This window comes from Anomalospiza imberbis, chromosome 1 (assembly GCF_031753505.1).
Source record: "Anomalospiza imberbis isolate Cuckoo-Finch-1a 21T00152 chromosome 1, ASM3175350v1, whole genome shotgun sequence".
Taxonomy (NCBI): Eukaryota; Metazoa; Chordata; class Aves; order Passeriformes; family Viduidae; genus Anomalospiza; species Anomalospiza imberbis.
Window position 1 is genome coordinate 22,647,289 of NC_089681.1, and position 22,293 is coordinate 22,669,581.

Genomic DNA, 22,293 nt, shown 5'->3' on the forward strand with positions numbered 1-22,293 from the left:
AGTCAACACAAAGCATCTCTTTGTTTCATAAGAGATAGCACAGAAGACAGGGGACTTTTATTTGACTTTATTTGACATTGGTATTTATTTATACCACACCAGAAGTACTGTGTAATCCCCACTCAAAGCCTCAGTCTCTTTGCCACTTTTCCTTTCTCAAATAATGAGCATCTGTCCTCCACTCCCATCATGTGACTTCTTTTTGATTTGGGAGAGCATTTGTTCAGTCTGTCTACATTTGATACAATGGGTAGAGGAAGATTGGAAGATGTAAAGTAAGAAAAAGCTGGTGGCTTCTATCAAGCTATGCTTTAATATACAAAAAATCAAAAATCTGGCCAGAAAAAAAAAAATCAGGCAATTAAGCTTCATGAAGATTGCTAACTAGATACCTGAGATTTGAGTCCTTTACTGTCTTCTCAAAATGCCTGGGAGGATTACTCTCAGTCTGGAAGCAGTGATGTAGGCTGCTTCTCAGTTATCACAGGCAACCTCTTAATATAAAAAACACATTTCAGAAAGTAGATTTTACATTATAAGCAGGTGCTTTAAGTAAAACAGCAGTGAATTCATTTTCCTCCTGCTGTTAGAGGACTGTTTCAGACCTTCACAGTAGTTAGACACTTCCTACTAATTTCAAGTCTTAAAGTATGGCCATTTTGTATTTGTTTCTTAATATCAACATTGTCTTTAAACCTAAAGATCTCATTTTGTTCTCCAAGGCTTGCCTAGGGCATTTAGTTACAGCAATCATTTTCTTTTTCAGCTTTCACTCGTTTCACTCAGCAAGTTCTTGCTGTGTATGTTGCTCCTGAGAGTGTGTGTGGCAAAACTGATCACGATACACCATGCAAGCCCTCTCCACTTCTCCTGATGTGGTCAAGGATTTCATTATCATTTTAAATGGTCACAGCCCCACTGATGGCTGATGGTCACCTTTGTGGTCAGTTTATATGTGCACCTACACCTGTTTGCCCTTGGATTAATCCTCTCTAATACATGATCTTGAGCATCTCTTCCAATCTTAATGATTCAGTAATTCTGTGATTTTATACTATGGTATTTCATCTCTTTTCTAGTTCTTTAATTTTTTTTTTTGTTTCCAACTAGCATTCCTAATTGTACTTATTGTAGATATCCAAGTAAATTATTGATTTTTCTATCTTTTGAAGAAAAAGATTTTATCTGACTATGAGTGAAACTTTTTCTTTGGGTTGGATTCAGTGGCAGTATTAGAAGTATCCTTTCACTACCTAACCAGGTTTAACTTAGCTACAAACCATACCAAGATACCACGATTACTACAGATCTCATCTCATACCTTTTTTTTTAACTGCAGTTTTCCTTTTATGCATTTTTCTGTGAAATATCATCTTATATTTGAATGGATTTTCCAGATATTTAGGGGCAGGGAGAGTTGATTTTTTTCCCCAACATTACCAGGTACACATTAAATGAAGCTATTCTGTACTTACAGTATCATATCTACTACTATCTAGTAGTATTTTCAAGAAGCCTTTCATCATTTATCCTATCACTAAAACTTCTTTTTCAAAGTTTTCTTCTTCTTCAGTCTTTTGAAACACAGTGATTGGTGCAGAGCCAATATATTGGCAAATGCCACCACCACCACTAGTGGCTGTGCTACAAAAATCATGTTTTGAAGAGTTCCTAAGGTAAAGTTTCTTGACTTTAGGTAAAAGAGAAGATTCATCATATGAGGCTATAATTTAGAGATGCTGGATACCATCCTTGGGCATTTTTTTGGTACTTCCAACCTAAATTTTTCCATAATACTGTCACTCAGTGCAGTACTCACAAAACTGGTAATAGAATACAGGATTGCTTAGGGAAACAGATTTTGTTAAAATATCCCTTTTTTCTTTCTTCTTTATGGGCTATGAAAGGATCAATACGGGGTTGAGTGTAAGCATTATACACTTGGACATTTCTTAGGCACTCACAAAACACTATTTTGACTAGGGAGCTATAATGATGCAGCAATAGCTTTGCACATATGAAATAGATTGCAAAACAGATGATAAATTCCATCTGTATGTGAGCAAAGAATACTTATTATGTGAGTGTGTTTAAAGTGAAACTCTGCAAGGATAAATTTTTGACTCCATAGTGCTTTAAATTCTTTATCCACAACATGAAATAAAACATATTCTATTTTGGCTACACCTTAAGGCTCTGAATAATTCAAACAGACTGTTTAAAAAACCTTGGAATGGGACAGCAAAGAACTGAAAGAACCATTAGAGAACTGGAAAATATGCCATGCAGTGAAAAACTCAGGAAATGCAATGCCTTTAATAACTCAGATTTAGAAGGTGACTTAAGGACACCATATAAGTATATAAAGAACAAAACTTCACAAGGTGTCTTCAATGGAGCCAACAGAAATGTAATAGCACTTAATGATAGAAACCTGCAGACAGAAAAATCAGACTAGAATCAGGCTGGTTTATCTACATCTCCATCCTTCATATTTTATAACATTTTGTAAGGGACTTTTTTTCTCCTTTGCATTTTTTTTTTACTAATACAGAACTGCTATTGTAAAGCAATCCATAAATTAATGCAGAAAAAAAAACCAGTTTGGGGTGATTCTTTATCTTTTTGTATATTAGAGACTCAAAAAAGTTCTTGTATTTTAATTCCAAAAGTGATACCTAGAGAGCATATTCAATGGTTTTCCAACCTTCAAATTGCTCAGTTTCACTGCTCCCTTGGTGCCTGCAGTTCTACATTGCAGACCATGTTTTCTACAACCTGTGGAGTTGGACATTCACCTCCTGCCCTGGCCCCAGGGGGATCTGGTATGGAGAAAGACACCAGTTTGTACAAGGTTGGGCAGGCTGCTGCCCAGCTCATGCACAAGCTCCCTGCAGCTGTTTGGCTGCCTAAGTTCCCCTGTGTGCTCTTACATCACAACCAGCAGAAACCAGCAGAAATCTACACTTCACAAAAAGCAGAGCTGGCTCCTAGTGTTTTTTGCACGACAGTCTGAGGTGCAGGTGTGGCATGGCTGCTGCTATCTGCTGTTTGCATAGAGGCTTGGAGCATCTGTCCTGGAAGAGTGCCTGAGAGCAAGCACAGGGTGACCAGCACAAAGTCTCACGGAGAGCTGGACAGACCTCCATGGCTCCCAAGGTCCTCTGCACAGCCCTGGCAGCAAACCCAGCCTCCTTGTCTTCTGGATATTAGAATAAGATTGGTAACAAAGGGATTAACATTTACATTTCATTATGAACTCCATGAAGGACCAAGTTACTGGGTTGATTTCCACAAACCTAGGCATTGCAGGACCAAACTTTTAGGAGTCAAATATTTTTTAAGGTTGTGATTTCTTTTGAGAAACCACCAAAACCTCTGAAAATATACTTAATTTGAAGATTGTGTGTAATCTCTTTTAAATCTAAATTCAGTGCAGGGTTTGGTGCCTCCTATTATCTCCTCAAGATGGTTCATCAGACAGACTTAACTGTGGCTCAGCATTCACAGCTGTACCATAGCCAAAAGAAAAGATGCTTCTAGTAATCAACACCAAAGCTTTTGTTTATATGCACATATATGTACATATATATTCTGTATATTAATACCTATGATGTATATAATACATATATAGAGTAGATTAATAAATTATCATTATGTCCTTTTAACAAAATATATTTCATCTGAGACATGCAGAGCCAGGCAGCATTCATTAATTATACTTTTTGTTTTAACTTTTTCTTTTAAAGATGTACTTATGAGTTTAAGTACCACACTCCTGTTGATACCTGCTACAAGACAGTCTCTTTCCTTTTTAAAGAAGTAATATCATCACTAAAGAGGAAATCAGAGGAAATCTCAAGCCAGGAGCCACAGCAATGACAGATCAGGCAGGTATTTCTACTGCAAATGTTGCCACAAAAGCCCCCAGGGATCTGAATGGACTGATTACCCTTTGGCTGCTGGGCATCTAAAACACCACATTTTAAATGTTGATATAAGTTTCTTTTTTTATTCTTTGATTTATATAATTCTGTATGAACACCATTAGGTCAAGAGCCATACTGCCTAAATTCTGCCAGAGTTGTAGTTTGGATGATATTTGGGTGCTCATTTGGAGCACAACACAGACGTTACATAAGATTCATGAAAAACCTTGTTATTTCATTCAAGATCCAGACACACATATGAATCCAAAGACATTATTACATTTAGAATATTCTTCATTGTGCAAGGACTGATTCAGTGCTAGCAATTTGCATGCTTTCTGGATCATGTTGTAAGATCTAAGTTGGGCTTCTTGTGTGTGTGATGTCAATTTTGTCCCAGAACTGAGTAAGAAAACATTGTCTTGGATTCTGAAGGACAGTTGAATTTAAGAATGGCATGGCTTAAATTGCCAAGGGAAATGCTGAAAATGCAGTTTTCCTGCTCACATGTTCAAAGTTACAGCAGAAGTAAAGCCTGTGAATATACTTGGCAGAGTAGCAATCCCAGGACAATTTTTCAGCTAAATAAAGTAGGTGAGTGCTGTCTGTGGATGAATTCAGAATGTATTTACCAACAGTATATAACTTCATTGAGTCCTGCCTCTGATGATATCATATATCAATTTTTTTTCACAGTAAACATTATCCAGGCTGGATGGCAATCATAAGCTACCACATAGTTCTAAAGAAAATTAAGAAAAGATGTAACCTATGTATAAGGCAAATGCTTGCTTTTTAGTTACTATCTGAAAGAGTTCTGATTTTCTTGTTCCAAAACATTTTGAAGAGTCAAATGGAGTTTCCAAGAGAATTTCAGTAGGAAGAACTTAGTTAATTGCAATATGTGGGCCTCAACAATCAAAATTTTGCCTTCTGTCCACTTCTCTGAGCCCCTGTGGCTGACCTCAGCTGCTATCCTTGGCACCCAGAAAGATGGAAGTCTGCAGTGGTACAGAGACAGCAAGGCAAAAGGGGCCTGAGCCTGCATGTCCAGCCATGCACACCTGGGAGTTACTTGCCTTTTTCATTTGCTTTAAGACTGTGAAATGCTTCTTAGATTGAGGCACATCTTGTCAAGATTCTAATCCTCAAACATCTGGAAATAAAACACAGCAAGATGACCACAGTAGTGTGGGAGAGATGTGCAAGCTCTTTACACCTTCATACTCCTTAAAACCCTTTGTTCTGTTTCAGTTCCCCTATTTTTATATGTACATAATGAAGCTTACAAACCATGAATTGTGAACAGAACTGTGCAATTCATGTATCATTGATCTATCACTAACACTCAGGATAGTCCTTTTTACCACAAGTGAGAAATAAACACTTTTCATTATATCTGTGTTTGAGTCTTTACTGAATTTCTTTTTAACCAGTAGCATGTTCCTGGAATTATATAAAATGTCAGCTGAATGCAAAAAATTCAAGTAAGAAAACAGTATGGGTTTGCAAAATATCTGTCTCTTCATTTCCTTTTAGAGGTGGTATAATGTACCATGTACAAATTAGAATCATGTGTCAGGCAGGTAGCTAGCTATAGGAAGAGATGCTTAAAACAGCAAAGAAAAAAGTGGAGTGCACATCCAAAGTAGAATTTGTGGATGTAGCAGAAGGATGATGTTTTTAGATGGATGATGAGATAGAGAAAATTGCCTACCTACTTCTTCAGGAAAACAGATTCTATTTAGCCTCGAATCCTATATCCTTATCTTTTAAGTGATAATAAATGGAGAATGATATGGTAGTTGACAAACGACCAGTAATGGTTGGTCAGAGTGTTACTGACCAGCTGTAACATACCTGCTTTACATGACAGTACTTTGAACAACAGTAGATGTCTAGGGGAAAAAAAAAGAAAAAAAGAATGTCTTGTCTTTATTTAGGAAGAATAGTACAGAAAGAAAAGATTGATAAAGTTTTGCTTTTAAGATATTGTAGGAATTCAAGAAAACTCACTGTAGCTAGCAGGAACTTGCATTCTTCTTTTTTTAAGATACCAAACACCTGCTGACCTGGCACTTCAGGAGTCAACTGAGACCGTTTGATTTCAGTCAGCACTGGACCCAGGAAAGGGTGTCTCTTCTAATTAAACAATTAAGACTGATGCTTCCACTGATAGACTCAAATTTGCATATGCATTGCAAATTCTTCTTGATTAATTGCAGTGCAGTGTGGTTTATAAACCCTATGACCTAATATTACACATACACTCTACATTTCCAGTCATAAGGCTATCAGATACAAACATTTTGAATGATTTAAAAACTATGGTTTGATCTCTCTGTAGACTAATAAAGACAGTTAATAGTACAACAACATTATGATGTTGTTTATAAGCATTTCAAATCTTGCCTTTCAATAAATAACAAGCTGAATTCCTCCACTGGCAAAAGCCATAGACATTTTATTGCACTAACAACCATTTAAATTTATTTATTTCAAACTACTTTTTAGTAAGACCTCAATTTTTCTTGCTTGCAATAGAAACTAACAGAAATTTTATCTAGTTCCTTGAGAAATCTGTCTTGCTTCTGTTTGTCTATGCTATGCTAAAGACTTTGCTATCTATAAATATTTTATTACAGAAAACACAGACAAAGGCAGGATAATGAGCGAGAGCTGCAGCAACTACAAGCAAGGGAGACATGAACCTTAAAACACATTCACATTAAGGGGAGGAGACAATTTCGATCCTAGCACAGGCATATCAAACTGAAAAGCAATAAATACCTCAGACCATCATGATTTGTACAAATGCCATCTCAGCTTCTATTCTGATCCAAATAATACTAAACACTTCAGAACAAAATTCGAAGAAAAAAAAATACAGATGTTTCAAAACATGAACAGGTGATAAGTACAGAATTAGTTTCTCAACATTAGGATGTGCTCATCCAACCAGTTGTGGGGTTTTTTTGAGGCAAAGGAAATGTAGTAGATCTATTCTGCCTGCATTTCAGAAAAGCATTGCCAGAGGTGATTTATAACTGAAAAAGGAACAAGCAGAAGGAATGTGAGCTAAGTATGCACCTAGCTCATGGCCAGGAAAGACATTGTATGTTGGGTGCATGTAGACGCCATGAATACAACCAGAGGTCACATGCTAATACTTTCCCAGCTTGTGACTCTATCTGGTCTCAGGACCCCTGAGACAAAGCTGTTTGCTAGATGTTTGTTTGTTTCCTCAAACATCCACCTCCCTTTTTTCTTAGACACCCTTCTTTTTAGCTCATCCTCAGGCTGGTTATGTAAAACGAACTGCTCTGAGCTGCACTGGGACTGCGCTGCTGGTGCAGCCTCTTGTACAAGAGCCACAGATAAGGCAGCTCACATCTAAATGTTGCTGCTCTACACCTGCAGAGTGGCAATTATGGAACCATGCATGTTCTGTTGCTTGGTGCTAATAGGAATGCAACAGTTGACAGAGGAGTTTTTCTGAGCTTCCCTTTTTAACCAGGGGCTGCTTTTCCAGACCCCTGGAGTGCTTACACAGTGTCTGTTGAGTGTAGTGATACATTACCTTTATTTGAAACTTATTTGTCCAAATTACTATGTCAGGGTTTTTATCCAGGCTGAAAAATTGAATTGCAGAGAGGAATAAGTAATCAAAAGGTAACGATATATTATGTTGTGCTTTGGGCTTTTTTTGCAGACAATTCACAAGATAAAAAACCACAAATAAAATATACATTTGAAACAGAAACCAGTCAGTTCTAGATGAACATATGGCCACAGATACCATGACTAACTACCTGTGTATTTAAAAGGAAAATATTTGCATTTAAAAATAAGCTAAGTTCAATTTTTTTTGAGAAAAAACACCCAACACTAATGGATCAAATATTCTGTTTTTAAGAGCCTTTTGAACTTTTTTAGCTGCTTTTTTTTTATGAGAAGTAAAGCAGCAGGATCACACAATAGCAGGAAATTTAGGCTGTTCTGTCCAACTGACAAAACTAATTTCATCCTCTACTCTAATGAAATGAAAAAACTCATCCCATTTTTCCAATGATTTAATGGGAAGAAGACTTTATAAATTCCCAAAAGATAAATAATTTTAACTAATTGCCAGCTCTTGCCTTTGTTCTGTTACTTTCATTGTCCTTGGTGCCCCAGGTGAGTGTATCTGATATTGCCAGGAATGACCACATTCATATAAATAGTATCAATCTCCTGCAGTGTTCATTGATTTGTTTTTCATCTGTTGATCTTAAACTAGTGTACTGGTGATACACAAAATAAAACTATAAAACTACTTGCCTATCCAGACACCTTTTCTCCGTAAGAGAGAGGGTGCCTGTTTTGTGCTTGCCTCCAGCACAGAATGAAGGCTGAAATATCTTCCATCCATAAAGTAGAACATATCTCATCTTATTAGGATGTATCTGAATTTTGAAGAGCACCTTGCCCATCCTAACCTTGAATGGGGTCAGAAGATTTGATGCTAAAAGTTTACCCATGTTGGACCTCTAATTTCATCCTTGTCTCTACTGTCATGAAGGGTTCTGAAATGGGGAGTTTTGGAAAGGGAAACAGATTCAATATTACATGGGGAAAAAAAAGAATCTGCAAAAAACCCCAACCCTTTCAAAAACCAGAAGTATTTACATACTTAGGGAAAGTTTATATGAAACAGAAGCCTGTTAGATTTATTACCAGGATGCACATAGGTATTGTGATGGAGCCCAGGTCCTGGGCTAAAAAGCTTCATGTGGCTCATCCCTGCTACTGCTGGCCATGTCGACCTCAAAGAGCAAACAGAAGTCTTCTGAAATGCCTGCAGAGACTCCGCAGTGCTGCAGCTCCCTCCCTCAGAGTAGCTTCACTGCTCTTTTGTTCCTGCTGGCTAGCAAGCTTCTCATGTAAGCCAAGTAGCCAGCCCTGCTGCAGGTCTGATTCATGTCCTTGTTTTTTATTCAGCTTTCCAAGTCACTCTGCGCCCTCCACTCAGACTAATTAATTAAGTCCAGCTCTGGCTACAAATGAAAACATTTCATTATTTCCCAAAAACCCTCCTGTATGAAATATTTAAATAATCTGTGTCCTGGCTTCAGCTATGGTAGAGTTAATTCCTCTGAAGAAAAAGAAAATAATTTACTGCATTAAATTTCACTAAGGTTCTTCACTAAAACAAACTACTGTTGTAGCTCATTGTCCAGGGTATAGTTGTAGAACTGCCTTTTTGCTTTGAAATAGCTTTGTATCTGCTGGCTGGGTGACAATGAGGCTTTCACTCCCGATGCTAGAGTATCCTCTTCTGCTGGAGGTAGACACAGGCTGCAGGCAGGAGGTCACAGATCTGTATTCCACACCCTGCTGAGCTATTCAGCTGAAAAGCTGGCCACATTGCAGAACGATTCCAGGTCAAACCCAGGGGTGTGGAGACATCATGTACAAATACCAGAGTCTTTCTGTGAAAGAACACTAATCCTGATTTATCAGAGCCAAGCCTCTCTTTAGATAGCTATAGCTGCTGTTTTGGATTTCTCAGAGCTGGAAACTGAGATAGTGTTGAAACATCTCCATAGTGAATTTGCAATAAATGCTTTTTTGTGGTATTTGACTGCAGTTTCTACAGCTAATAGAGATGGGTAAATGGGAAAGATACAACCTGGCTCCAGAGAAGCAGCATATAAGGAGAGCAGCCTCTATGGAGAGAGCATCTAAGAAGTCTCTAAGGACAAAACTTAGCTCCAGAGGAGCGGTTTAGAGTCATCTGTCTGACTAGACAGTTTGGCAGACATTTAACCAATAGTCCTTTTGGTTTAGAAATATTAATCTGTAGATCTTGCATTAAAGAAAGTAAGACAAAGGTATCATCCACTTCAGTGATAGAATTCTGGAACAGAGCTTGTCTAACAGCTAATATAAGAGGTTACATGAGCAATTATAATTTCTCCTGACCATATCAGAGGAGAAAGAAAGGACACACAACCAATATTGCAGCAGTGAACCTTGTTTCTGTGCTGTTTAAAAGATATACATGAATGTTGCCCTCCCATGTTCTGTTCTTGTTCCTGCTCTTCTTTTCCTTCTGCCCTTAGCAGTAGCAAAGTCTTCCATTTTGCACGTTCCAAGCACCAGTGTGCACAGACTTGTTATTAGCAACAATTTTTAAAACTGTCCATGGTGTCCCTAGCCAACAGGGTAGTGGGGAGGAATGCCCTAATTTGAAAGAATTTGGCCTTTGTTTGGAACTTGTTGACTGGTTATCATTTGCTCTGCTTCCTTGCCAAGATTTTATCTGGCTGTATATTGATTCAGTGTGGCCTTTGCTAACATATCAAGACTGGATTGTTTTTACCAACCAGAGGTTTTTCCAAAGAAGTACAGACAGACCAACAGCTAAAATTATGGTCATTAATAATTGTTTTAGAAAAGTTCATATACTTATAAACATGAGTGCCATATTGTTGGGTCACCACTACAAATTCCTTGTTGCTTTCTCCAATATGAAGCATAGATGAGTGTAAAATGAAGGAAAGCTGCATTGCTGCATTGTTCATTCGGGAATAAAAGCATCAGGCACATATGAGAAAAGTTTGATTTGTGCCTTAGCATTTGTAGCTTGCATTGTCTTGTAGCACACATTAAAAACAACAAAAACAACAACAAACAAACACACAAAAAAAAAAAAAAACAGAAGAAATTTCAGCAAAAGATCTACTTATATTTCTTGTGCTATCAAAGTTTAGATTCCTGTTTGCTGGTTTTGGCCTTATATTTATGATGTTTCATGTCAACATTTCTTCCATGTATTTTCTTTCCACTCCTAAGTTGCTAAAAATTATTAGTAAAAAGCAGCTATATTAAGAGTTTCAGATACAAAACCAGGAGAGCATTTGAGTAAGCAGATGCTCCTAATATCTGTGAGAAAGGAAAAAATGCAAGGAATATTGGGAAAAACTGTTAGGAGTAAGCAGTTCCCAAAACACAGAAACTTAAGAAGCCAGATTTTTAATAGGCTGTGTCACAGATGACTATTAAAAAATGAATTACAGAAAAGCTGTGGTGTAGATTCCCCAGAATTATACATGGAAAAGGAGAATGAATTCAACATCTGAGGATAAAAACCCTCAGCTGGAGTTTATGTCTCTTCATGTAACCCAGAGAATCTCATTTTTGTTTGGAAGGAGTGGAACTCATCTCTCATGGGGATCCTCTGATATGTCACCAGAACTAAACTTATATTACATTATCTGTTGCCTCCTACCCAGCTATTTACTCTGTGTGCAAAAATGCCATGGTTTTGATACCACAACCTTCCTGCCCTCTTTAACTCAAATTGGACCAAATCCAAGGGGAGTTCTGGCAGGACACATTGTACTCACATTCATGCACGCATGGGGAGTATGAAGAAGTCTTGATTCCTCAGTGAGACAACCTAAAGTCTTAAGAAATTTCATGTGAATTAGCACTATTATCCCTATTATGGTGTGGAGAAAAGGAATCCCCAGCTTTCAGTGTAGCTCAGTTTAGCCCTGTTCTGTATTACACACTTCATCAGACCTGAAAAAATGCCTGTGGTTTTGGACAATGAACTAAAACCTTGAATTATCTTTTGGTCTTACCATGCAATAAATAATAGAATTTACTGTCCTCTCCTCCATTTATACAGTATGATGGGAAAGATGATGAATTGACTAAAATTCTATCTTTTAGTCCTCTACAGAGAAAATTCTATTATGACAGACTGATTGGACAGGAATTTGTGTATGTTTGTGCTTGGAAGACAATAAAAAAAATATCTCCATAGTCTTGAGGAAACAATCCCTTTTATTGTAGAGAAGTTTGTATACACAGATGCAATGTATTTACAACCAGCTTTTCTCAAACAGATGACTGCCTAACATCCTTCACAAATCTGTCAAGAATGAAAGAAAATGAAGCTCAGAAGCCCAGCCAGCCAGCACAACCCCCAAATTCAGATTAATTCCCAAAGATACCTGTAATGAGAGTAGATGGCATTATTCAGAAAGGAAAAAAATAGGACTGTGACAAAGATCAGTGGATGGATTTCAGGATTGGTTCCTTCAAATGCATTGCTTAGCTCAATCTCAGAGTAGATAAACCATGAACCAAAATTTCAACAACCAGATGGGGACCTGCCTTTTGCCAGGGGTGTGGAAGAGACAGGCAGAAAGAGTCTGTCCTTTCCTTCCCTGGCTTCTGCAAGAACAGCTCACAGTTGCAATCTCTGTGAAAAGAATTTGTTGGTCCTGTGTTCCCCTGGAAAGCTCTTTTCCAGAAAAAGTCAGGATAAGTTCCCCATTTCTTTAGTCGGCAGAATGGAGTCAATGCACTAAGGGTGAGAACAGGTGTCCTCCTCGGGAAGGGTGTGGACTCACATGCCAGCCCAGCCACAGGAGAGATGGCACCTTGGTGTCTTCTGGTGTCCCTCCAAACTGTGACTCAGCTCTGCACTGCCCTTACCTGGGGTGCTGTGCAATGGCACCAGCTGAGCTTCAGCCTGTACAATCGCCCCAAAAGCAGAGGAGACAATGCAGAGGGAAACAAGGAGAGGTAGAGACACACATTATATTCCCTTTTCATGTTTCTTTTCAATTAAAAGTAGAAACTTCATTGAAACAAAAAGTTACATGTGCAGGAGGCACTTCTCTAGAGAAGAAATAAATACCTCACAAAAACATTCATGGATGGATAAGCCCCATGAGAAAGATTCTCAGTACAACCAGTTCAGTCATAAAAGGAATCTAGTCCTCCAACATTTATGTATATGAGAAACAGACAAAACATATCTGCTAAAGCTCAAGGAAATTACATGCTTAGGTTCCCCACAGGTTAGGGACATGTCTCTTAGAATCTGCATAATTTAGTTTACACTCAGCAGAACATTGCGATATTTACAGGCACATTCCGATGGGAAAAAATTTGCGTGTTGAGTGTGAAAGACATAGCTTTGTCACCTAATCATGGGACTTTAAAGCAGGGATTTTGTGACCTCAAAATACTATTTGTGAAGTTAGTGGAGAGGAAAAAGGTGTGTAGGTGGAAAAGAAAATTATCAGAATTTGCTAACTTTCTTTTTGAGCATTAGAAAGGTTTCAGGCTGGGACAAAGTGAGTCTGTGTAGACCACAGGTTCTGGCTTGTGACACGTAGAGTGTTTTGTCTACTGTCATTTCCCATACTTATCCTTCCCAATTAAATATGTTTCCCATTAGCCAGGTTGATGAGAACAGTGCATAAGACTAATTCTTCTTCTTGCAGTCATCATCACTCATAGCATAGTAACTTCAAAAATACTTGCAGAAGAGGAATGAACTGGAATGTAACTTTTTTTGACTTGGTCTGTATTCTGAAGTTGAATGTGGGCATCCGAGAAACATATTTGTAATGCTTTGGAAGTTTTACAAATAAAAAAAAAAATAAGTTACACTCTGAACCCGATTGAGAATGCAAAGTTCTACGTTCTCTAGCACTGTATGTCAGATATGGTGGAAAAAGCTATTCAGTGACTACTGTAACCCTAGTGCTACCCAGAATTATTCTGAAACTAGTTCAATAGTTTCTGAAACACTACTGTAGTTGCAGCAAATTATTAAAACTATCTACAGAATATGAGTCATACATTTTAGGTTTCAATATGTCAGCAAAACAGCAAAGTGTAACCCACAGAGGTTATATCCTGGAAATGAAATTATCAAACTATTGCTTCAATGTCTGTAAAGTAAAGCTATCCTCCCTAGGGACACAGCACTCTCACTTATGCTGACACATAAGGTGGTGGTGGATCTTTAGCAGCTCCATTCACAGGATCATCATATGGTGGTAACAGGACCTGAAGGAAAGGAAAAAAGCTTTTATTTTTAAAAAAGAAATCAGATGATAAAATTTACAGAAAAGAAAACCCCTAAGGCCTTGCCCACAACCAACCAATCAATCAAACAACCCCCAAAATAACAAAAAACCTCAAACAAACCAACAAAAAAAAATCCCAAGACAAAACCCCAAACCAAAAAAGAGTAAATTATTAAGCAGGAGCAGAATAGTTAGGAAAATAAATAATATTCGCTTGAAGTTCCTCCTTTTCAATATGTATACTGTTTTCATTATGAAAGAAAACATGATTTCTTCTCATTTCATAGTAACCTCAGTAACAGCTTGATTTCATCCATTCTCTGCTGGTACCTGAGTTTGTTCAATCTGGCAGTAATAGTGGCTGCTTCTTCTGCAGCTCTCCTCTGTCAAGAGTGCTAAACCTTGTCTCCTGGCGAAGTTCTCAAACTGCCAGAGTGAGAAAAGTCCTGAAAACCTCTCCTTCTGAGCCCTCCCTGGAATAGCTAATAATTATTTTGGAGTAGGGAAAAAGAAAGTAAATGGAGAACAAATTACCCAATGTCTAAATAAATCTCCAGTTTTATACTTCTGGAGTACTCAGCCATGAGAAGGAAGATCTATACTCCCAGAAGCATTTCAGTGAATCCTTCAACATCTGATAGCAATTAGGAAATTAGGACAGGTTAAGTCATATATCAACCCTATTCACTGGAGTCCAGGCAGCTTTCTAGGATATGGGAGATGCAAGTTCAGGCCACACAGGGCAGAGGAGAGATTTGAACCAAGATACCTACTTGTTTAGGCAAGCATGCCAGCCATCATGCAATTTTTAATGGCACCTGCACTGACATTAGTTAGCTTGCATGTGAAAAGACAAAGGAGAAGTTGGTCTGTGAACCCCAGCGGGGACTGAGGGTAAAACAGATATCTGAATGAAGAATGAGTGTACATTTCCTAAAATATCTCAATAAAAAGTAAGAATATCACTGAGGTACACTGTCTGAGATACTTTATGCAGCTGATGATAAATTATTCATAGTGGAATTTCCAGATTTATCAGCATCTCTTCTTGGTCATTAAAGAGCATGTGAAGCAGATTGTCTAAATGTACATAAGGATTATCCATAGGGTGTTCTGCCATGAGAGGATTTCACCAATTCTTACAGAAGTTGATAACCTGCCTTCTGCAAAGAAACATCCATAATCATTCCTTTTGGACATCAACCACAATATATAAAATCAGTAGGAATTGTTCTGTAGATTTAAATAGACTTTGGAACAGACTTTTGTGGGATAGTTCCAAGTATGATTCACATTATACTCATGTGAGTTTACAAACATGCATTGATGACCATGTGTTTAAGTACATCTGTGCATGTTAAGATTACAGAATGGCTACCTTGGCATCTTCAGCCCTTAATCAGAAAAGTTTCATTACTTAGGAAAGGAAATTGTCAGAGCCGTTGCTCTTCATTAATACCATATGTTTGAGCTTGGAAATGCAGCATTTTATGCACTACACAATTTAAAACCCTCATATTTGAAAAGCATTTAATAAATTATGTCACCCTTAAAGGCTGCACACATCTTATGACAATTTATCTCGTGAAATTAGGACAACATTTGTAATTTCAAATATATATTATGATAAAAATAATAAATATATTTTGCAATGTAACCTCAGTAAATCACAATGCTAAAGTGTGTTAACTGTGAAAAGCACTATAGTTGAAATCCCCTCCCTAGCCCTGATCACTAGTTTAATAACAGAATTTATAGTAAAATCCTCACGTTACTAAAAAGCACTAGTTTCTCAAATACACTGAAACATGTCTATTAGTTTATTATAACACAACATAATTAGTAATTAAATCTGATCTACAGATTCCTTTCCCTTTGTGAAGATATAGCAGTCTTACTGCACTTTTGTAATGCTAAGCCCCAACCTGTGATCCATTTCTTTCAGGTTCAGAGTCTGTTTCATCAGGTGTGACAAGAAGTAACAGCAGGTGCTGTCATCCAAAGAATTGTTCATCTTCCAGCTGATAAAGATGAGCTGATAAATAATGGACAAGACTTCTTCCTGCGCTCTGATCTTCTTTTAAATCCATGTGTCCTAAGAATCTTGTGTTTACATCAGTATTATTACTTCAGCATTGAGGTTGCTGTCATTTTCCATAGGTCTCCTGGCCTGGAGAATTAATGATATGTATGAACTTCTCCACTCCCTTCACTCTTGTATGAAACAAAATCTGTCTGGTAGGAGAAAAGTCTCCTGGTGAGGCTTTTACATCTTGGGAGGTAAGCACTCTTCTTCGTTCTGCAGACCCAAACCTCATAAATGGGTCAATGGCCCTAAGGACCGTCAGAAGACATTTTCTCATTAGCAGTTCAACAAGAAGTGAGAGGAGATAGGAATGCCTGTAGATGTTGGGACAGCTGTAGCTACACAGTTTGTGGTATTTGGGAGTGGGGCTGTGGCCAAGCCTCATCCCCAATGGGCTACAGCTGTGAAAAGCAGTATTGAAAGCAATGAACCATGGAGTGTCCAGGTGCACTGACCAGCCACCAAAGGGAACAGAGGGCACACAGGTGCAATGCATGTAAGACGAAGAATATAAAAGGCTGATCTAAAGAGCAAAAACAGCAGACACTTGCAGCCTTCTGAAGTGATGTTACTTTGTATGGGTGAATGCTTAAAGCCTTCTGAAAGTGTATGGTGACACTCTGTATATCATGGCTGTCTCAACTGTGACATGTGCTGCGACAGACAGCGAGGAGATAATGTAAGGCTATGCCTCCAACACTAATGACCATTCAAGTGGGCAAGTTGGAACAGAACATTCCTGGAAAGCTGAGATTGTACAAAGGTAGGGCAGTCCTTTTCTGGAGCAAATTTCCCTGTTCTGTGGTGACCACAGCACACGTGCAGAAGCGGGGTCAAACAGTGGTCATATTCCTGAAGAGGACTGTGGACCACTAAGGATCCCAAACACCCCCTGAATCTTTTTGGGAATTCTCCATCAGAAAACGCTGTGTACTCCATGGTGTTGCATCAGACACAAAGAAACTCCTCCTGGAAGGGATCTGAGTGCTCCTCTGCTAACTTGAAGGTACATAACTGGAAAAACTTTTTGGATTGCAGGTCCCCACCCTCAATGGAACACAACTGTAACCATTATTTTGACCACAGACATTGAAATTACAACAGTCAAATCTTGTCACTGGATCCACAGGTGGTTGTGTCTTTCCTCTCCGCTGTCTGCTCTTAACCATCCATCAATCCATAATGGTCCTTCAAACCTAAATGAAAACCTTATGTGTTGGTTAATGGAAGCCTATAGGCGCTGTGAATATAAAACAGCATAGATATTCAGGCAGTACATTATGCTCTCCAGAGACAGAAAACGGAAACCAAAGGCTGAATTCAGAAACTGGAAGAATAGAAACTCACTCTTCAGTCTTATCTATGAATCTGGTTAGAATGGATGCAATCTAAATTAATTGACAAAGTACAAAAAATATGTGCATGTTTTAGGTACGTGGTACCCCAAGGCAGAATCTCCACTCAGACAACTGAGGCATTTTGTTTCCCAGGCATTACATTTTTGCGTTTCTTTGTTGTGAATTGAGAAAAATGTATGCTAGTTGCCTGAGTGCTGTGGGATTAATGTTTGCAGACTGTTTTAGATTGTCACTCACAAGTTACTATAGAAATTATGAAGGCCACCCATTTGTTGGCATTCAGTGATCCCTATGTGAAGACGTTCTGGCTTTTTTCAGTAGATCAGCAAGCAAGTTTGGAAGATTAAATAGTTGCAGAGTTCAGACCTATAGCATGCCTAAAATCTGAAGGACAGAAGCTCCTAACTTCTTTCACAAGCCCTATAACTGCATTAATTTTATTTTAGAAGCAAGTACCATTTTAACACCATCCTTTAAGGTGCAGCCAGATGTAACATTACTCATTTGTTTGTACAATAGTCTGGTGTAAAAGCATCGCAGAGAGACTCTGAAATCAGAGCTCTAGGCATCTCAGACTAAGAGGGTTCAAACCCACAGCTCCAATCTGCCATATGAATGCTCTAGATTAAAGGTTTTCAGCTGGGAAGGGAGAGAGGGAAACTGGGGCTGTGTAGCCCTATGCTGAAGTGGGACAAGGAATGCTGAGTGCTGGGCTTCGTTCCCAGTAGCATTTAAGCATTTTGTGATAAGCAGTCATGTATAATAGTACCAGAAGTAATCCATAACTGACCCATAAGAAATCCTGTTCCTGACTTAGCTGGTGTCATCTGAGTGGTTTGGTTAATTGTATTACATAAGCATCTCTATTATAAAGCACATGATACAGGATAACCTTCTCTGAAAGAATTAATTACCAAATGAGTTTGCCAATGGCTATAACATATTCAGTTAATATAAGCATAGGTCATTTCATATTTTTTACATCCTAGTTAATCTGGTTTTTGAGAATAAGTTTTTTAAGGCATTGCTTAGAAATATATCTGAGAAGAAACACAGGTAAATACTTGTATATTCAAACAGTTTGTAGCTAATCTTGTCCCAACAGAGTTTTGTTTGTTTCTTTCTTTGCCTGCTTTGGGGGACATATTGCATTATTTCAATAATGACTCCATATCTGTGCAGCTGATTCCACATCTACTTGACCTTTCAGGAGAAAATGTTCATTCTTCAGCACATGTATAAGTTTCCTCATATTGCTGCAGTAATTCCTGTTTGAACTCAAGCTCTTAGATCTCCCCTTTCTGAAGGAGATGTGCTCAGTTCTGTATGAATAAAATAAAATATTTGATCAATTGATTATTTCTGCATTCTCACCCAAATCTCACTGAACTCAACAGAAATCTTTATGTGTTGCCAGAGAGCTTTGGATTGCTTTTTCCAACAGTAATTTGTATTCTCCACTGGATGGAATGGTACAGTTGCCACACAACAGCTTTGAGTTTGAACAGCATTCTGTTTGGCTGCTGTATGAAACATTTGGAAGTTCCTATAAGAAAAAAGCCTGTTGCTGTCTTGTTAGAAACAAACACAACTCTAATATACTTTTATCCAACACCCTCTAGAACTTAAATGCCAAAAAAAGCTATAGATTAAAAGGGTCTATGATAAGCACTGATGGTTATAGTGAGCATTCACGATGTTTTCTCAAACTTTAGTTTTTCAGTAAAAACACCTTGGCTTTATGCTGAAAGACTTCAGGTTACATCACAGAGATGACAGGGACAGATGACAATAAATAGTTGTGTGGAATTAGGGTCATTACTGCAATTTAATCCTAGTCCTGTTGCTATCATTTGGATCTCTGACAAATTGTTTTACTTTGCCTTAGAAGGATCTCACACTTGTAAAACAGGTGTATTATTTGAAACTTCTTAAAAGAAGTTGGAAACATCAAGACAGTCAAAACTCTCTTGGATGACACTTGGATATGACTGTATGAGACAGGTGCTAAATTGTGGAAATATTTATAAACTAAATATGTATTTGCAGAAATTTCAGCCTATGCCTGAAATGTTTATCTCAAGCTCTTCACCACAGCTCTGTATGTACTGCATATAATTCTTCTGCAGAAGCGACCTTTGCATCTTAGTCACCCAAATCTTTAGAGAAGCCCAATGTGAGTATGTGTGGAGGAAAAGAAAAGAGGGCAAAAGGAGCCCTTTGTTCCACACAGGCCAAATACAAAGTGTCAGCAGGCTCAGGCTGTATTGTCTGTTTATTAAAAAGAGCAGGGAGAGTAACCACAGGGTAAATAGTGTTAGATGGGAAGAATATGCCAGTGCTGGATGCAGTGCTGAAATACAGTCACTGCATGCCTTTCCTAAAGCAGGGTACATTTTCTCCTCGATACAGCACAAGGCTGATGCATTAGGTTCAGAGACAACTGAATTGAAAGAAGAGGTTTTAAGCAGCACATGCCTAATTGCACCAGCCCTCTGCTTTGGGCTCATTTCATTTCAGTGATTCCAGCCATGGCCAACAACCGACTTGCACCTATCTGACACCACTGTGTGGTTTGGAGAGGGTTTAATGGTATGCAATCACATTTACTAATTTCATGTTTACTCCCCTGCTGTCCTGTCATTCACCCAGCCAGGAGCAGTGGAATTTCCTCCCACAGCTGTGGTGCTTTGAGGAGCCATTAACTGCAACCTAAAGCACGTTCAGCTGCAGTGGAGCAGCAGCCAGCCTACAAAGAGCTCTGGAGGGAAGGCTGCCATCAAGACCACCTGTCCCATTCAAGACAGTCTCAAATGTACTGTTGGGTTCTTGACTACACAGATGTTATGAAGATCACCTGGGGAAAACAGAAGATGTCTGTGTGCATACACAACTATAGCCAGCTGATTGCTTCACTCTGTAGGCAGGAAAGGCTTAGAATAATTCTCTCTTTGCAATGTTTCCCTGTCAAGTTTGACAATGTGGTTTGTTTGTTTTTTTTTTTTTTTTTGTCTGAGAGTACAAAGGAAAATGTAAAAATTAAGGTTTTTTTTTTTTCCTAAAAAATTTCTGAAATCCAGATCTCCTCAATTTAAGTTCTGTTTTGGAGACTCGAGCCACAAAGTGGTAGCTATTTCCTTTAGTACTTTGTGTGACAATAAGCTCTGGATTATATGTAAATATCACTGTTTATGTAATACATTTTGTATTTTATTTGAAAGTAAATAAGCCTATTAATGTAGCACTTGTCTTATTTCCTGTACAAAATTTACTGGAAACTATTAAATATAGTGATTTTATTGAGGCTGACCTTCAAAGGTTTTCAACATTTCTCTGTGTAGGAAGAAAAGAAGTAGCATTTATCGAGAGTATCTGAAGAAATATGTTTTTTCTATAGTGAGATTCCAAGAGTTCACAGAATCATAAAATATCCTGAGTTGGAAGGGACCCACAAGGATCATTGAAGTGCAACTCCTGGCCCTGCACAGGACCATCCCCAAGAGTCATACCATGTCCTTTAGAGCATTGTCCAAACGCTTCTTGGGCTCTGTCAGGCTTGGTGCTGTGGTCACTTCCCTGCGGAGCTGTTCCAGCGCCCAACCAGCCTCTGGGTGGAAAACTTTTCCTGATATCCAATCTAAACTTACCCTGACACAACTTCAGGCCATTCCCACTGGTCACCAGAGAGAAGAGATCGATGTCTGCCGCTACACTTCCCCTTGTGAGCAAGCTGTAAACCACTATGAGGTCTCGTCTCAGTCTGCTCTCCTCCAGGCTGAACAGACCAATTGACCTCAGCCTCCCCTCATACAGCTTCCCCTCCAGACCCTTCACCATGCTTGTGGCCCTCCTTTGGACACTCCTTAATAATAGCTTTATATCTTTCTTATCTTGTGGTACCCAAAACTGCACACAGCACCCAGCAGTGGGAGAAACAAGAAGTATTAAAACTAAATCCACTTAGAATTCAGTTTTCTATTTAATCCCTTGACACAAATTCACATTTTACACTGACTGTAGGAGAAGGCTGACAGCCTTCAGGAGTAAAGGGAGCTTTTTCCCAGTAGTGAAGAAAGAGGAATAATAATAATTCTGTGGTGAGATGCAGTCAGATGTTGCATACAAGGCAAGCACTAGAGACAGAAGTAGGGATTAGCTTTCAGAATGCTGCAATTAAGCACTTGCATGTAGGAACAGCTCTCCTGGATAAGTTAAAAGTCCATCCAGATACAGTAGTAAGTGGTGGATGATAAAGAAACAGAAGTGTAAGACAGAACAATGAAAGAAATTTAGAAAGAGCAGTGCAAGCATATGTAGTTAGAACTTGCCCAGAATATTCTCTAAACTGTCAGAAATTTGATTGTTAAGGACTTGCTGGGCTAGTGGTCATTAAAGGAATTTTTCTTTCATTGATTTTTCTAGCCTGCATTTCAATCCATGCTGATGTCTAGCACTGCAATGTCTCCTGGTAAGCAGACCCACAGTTCATCTAGGTATTCCAAGAAGAAATACCTTTAGTTTGCTATGAAACCTGCCAGTAGCTATTTCACTGAGTGTCCCTTAGCTCTTTCCTGAGTCAGTGAGCACCCCCTCTGCCACTCATGACTCTAAAGACCTCTATTAAGTTCTGTCTTGTTCTGCCCTCTTTCATCTCACTAAGGATCCTTGCTCCCCTGCAGTGCAGTCCCCATTTACTTTCCTCATATGAAGAAACCCACTTGACAGTTTTGGGTCCAGGCTGAAGGGAGAGCTCCAAGCCCAGGTATGTGAAAGGTGTTGGGGAGGTAGCTGACAAGACAATCACGCTCAGGAAAGTGGCAGGGAGTTTCACCCACCTGACCTGGACAGATGATCTTCCAGATGAGATCAACTGCCCTTTAGAAGCAATTTTTATAAGTAAATGCTTATGAATATCTGCTTCAAAGGTGCTTGTTTCCAATGTAAATGGATGCTTTGGTCAAATGAGTCCAGTCAAAGCAAATGTTTCTGAGGAAGAAACAGGGCAATGTCTACAAAACAGTTCCTATCTTTCTCTTTTT

At 38.6% G+C, this 22,293-nt stretch overlaps 1 protein-coding gene and 1 long non-coding RNA gene across 3 annotated transcripts in view; one reads left to right on the plus strand and one right to left on the minus strand.

Moving 5' to 3' along the window:
- The first annotated feature begins 2,811 nt into the window (after window positions 1–2,811).
- Window positions 2,812–5,325, plus strand: LOC137470690 (uncharacterized). Of its 2 annotated transcripts, XR_010997207.1 has the most exons (3): window positions 2,812–3,106; window positions 3,821–3,890; window positions 4,330–5,325. It is a non-coding gene; the product is annotated as an uncharacterized lncRNA (long non-coding RNA). The 2 variants fall into 2 exon arrangements; XR_010997206.1 differs by lacking the exon at window positions 2,812–3,106 and having other exon boundaries at window positions 3,615–3,890.
- Window positions 5,326–11,747: 6,422 nt separating this feature from the next.
- The window catches only part of LAPTM4B (lysosomal protein transmembrane 4 beta), a 60,796-nt gene continuing 50,250 nt past the window's right edge, over window positions 11,748–22,293 (minus strand). Inside the window, exon 7 of the mRNA XM_068184307.1 lies at window positions 11,748–13,790. Within this exon, the coding sequence (XP_068040408.1) occupies window positions 13,716–13,790 (75 nt within the window). The 3' untranslated portion in view covers window positions 11,748–13,715. The remainder of the gene's footprint in view (window positions 13,791–22,293) is intronic.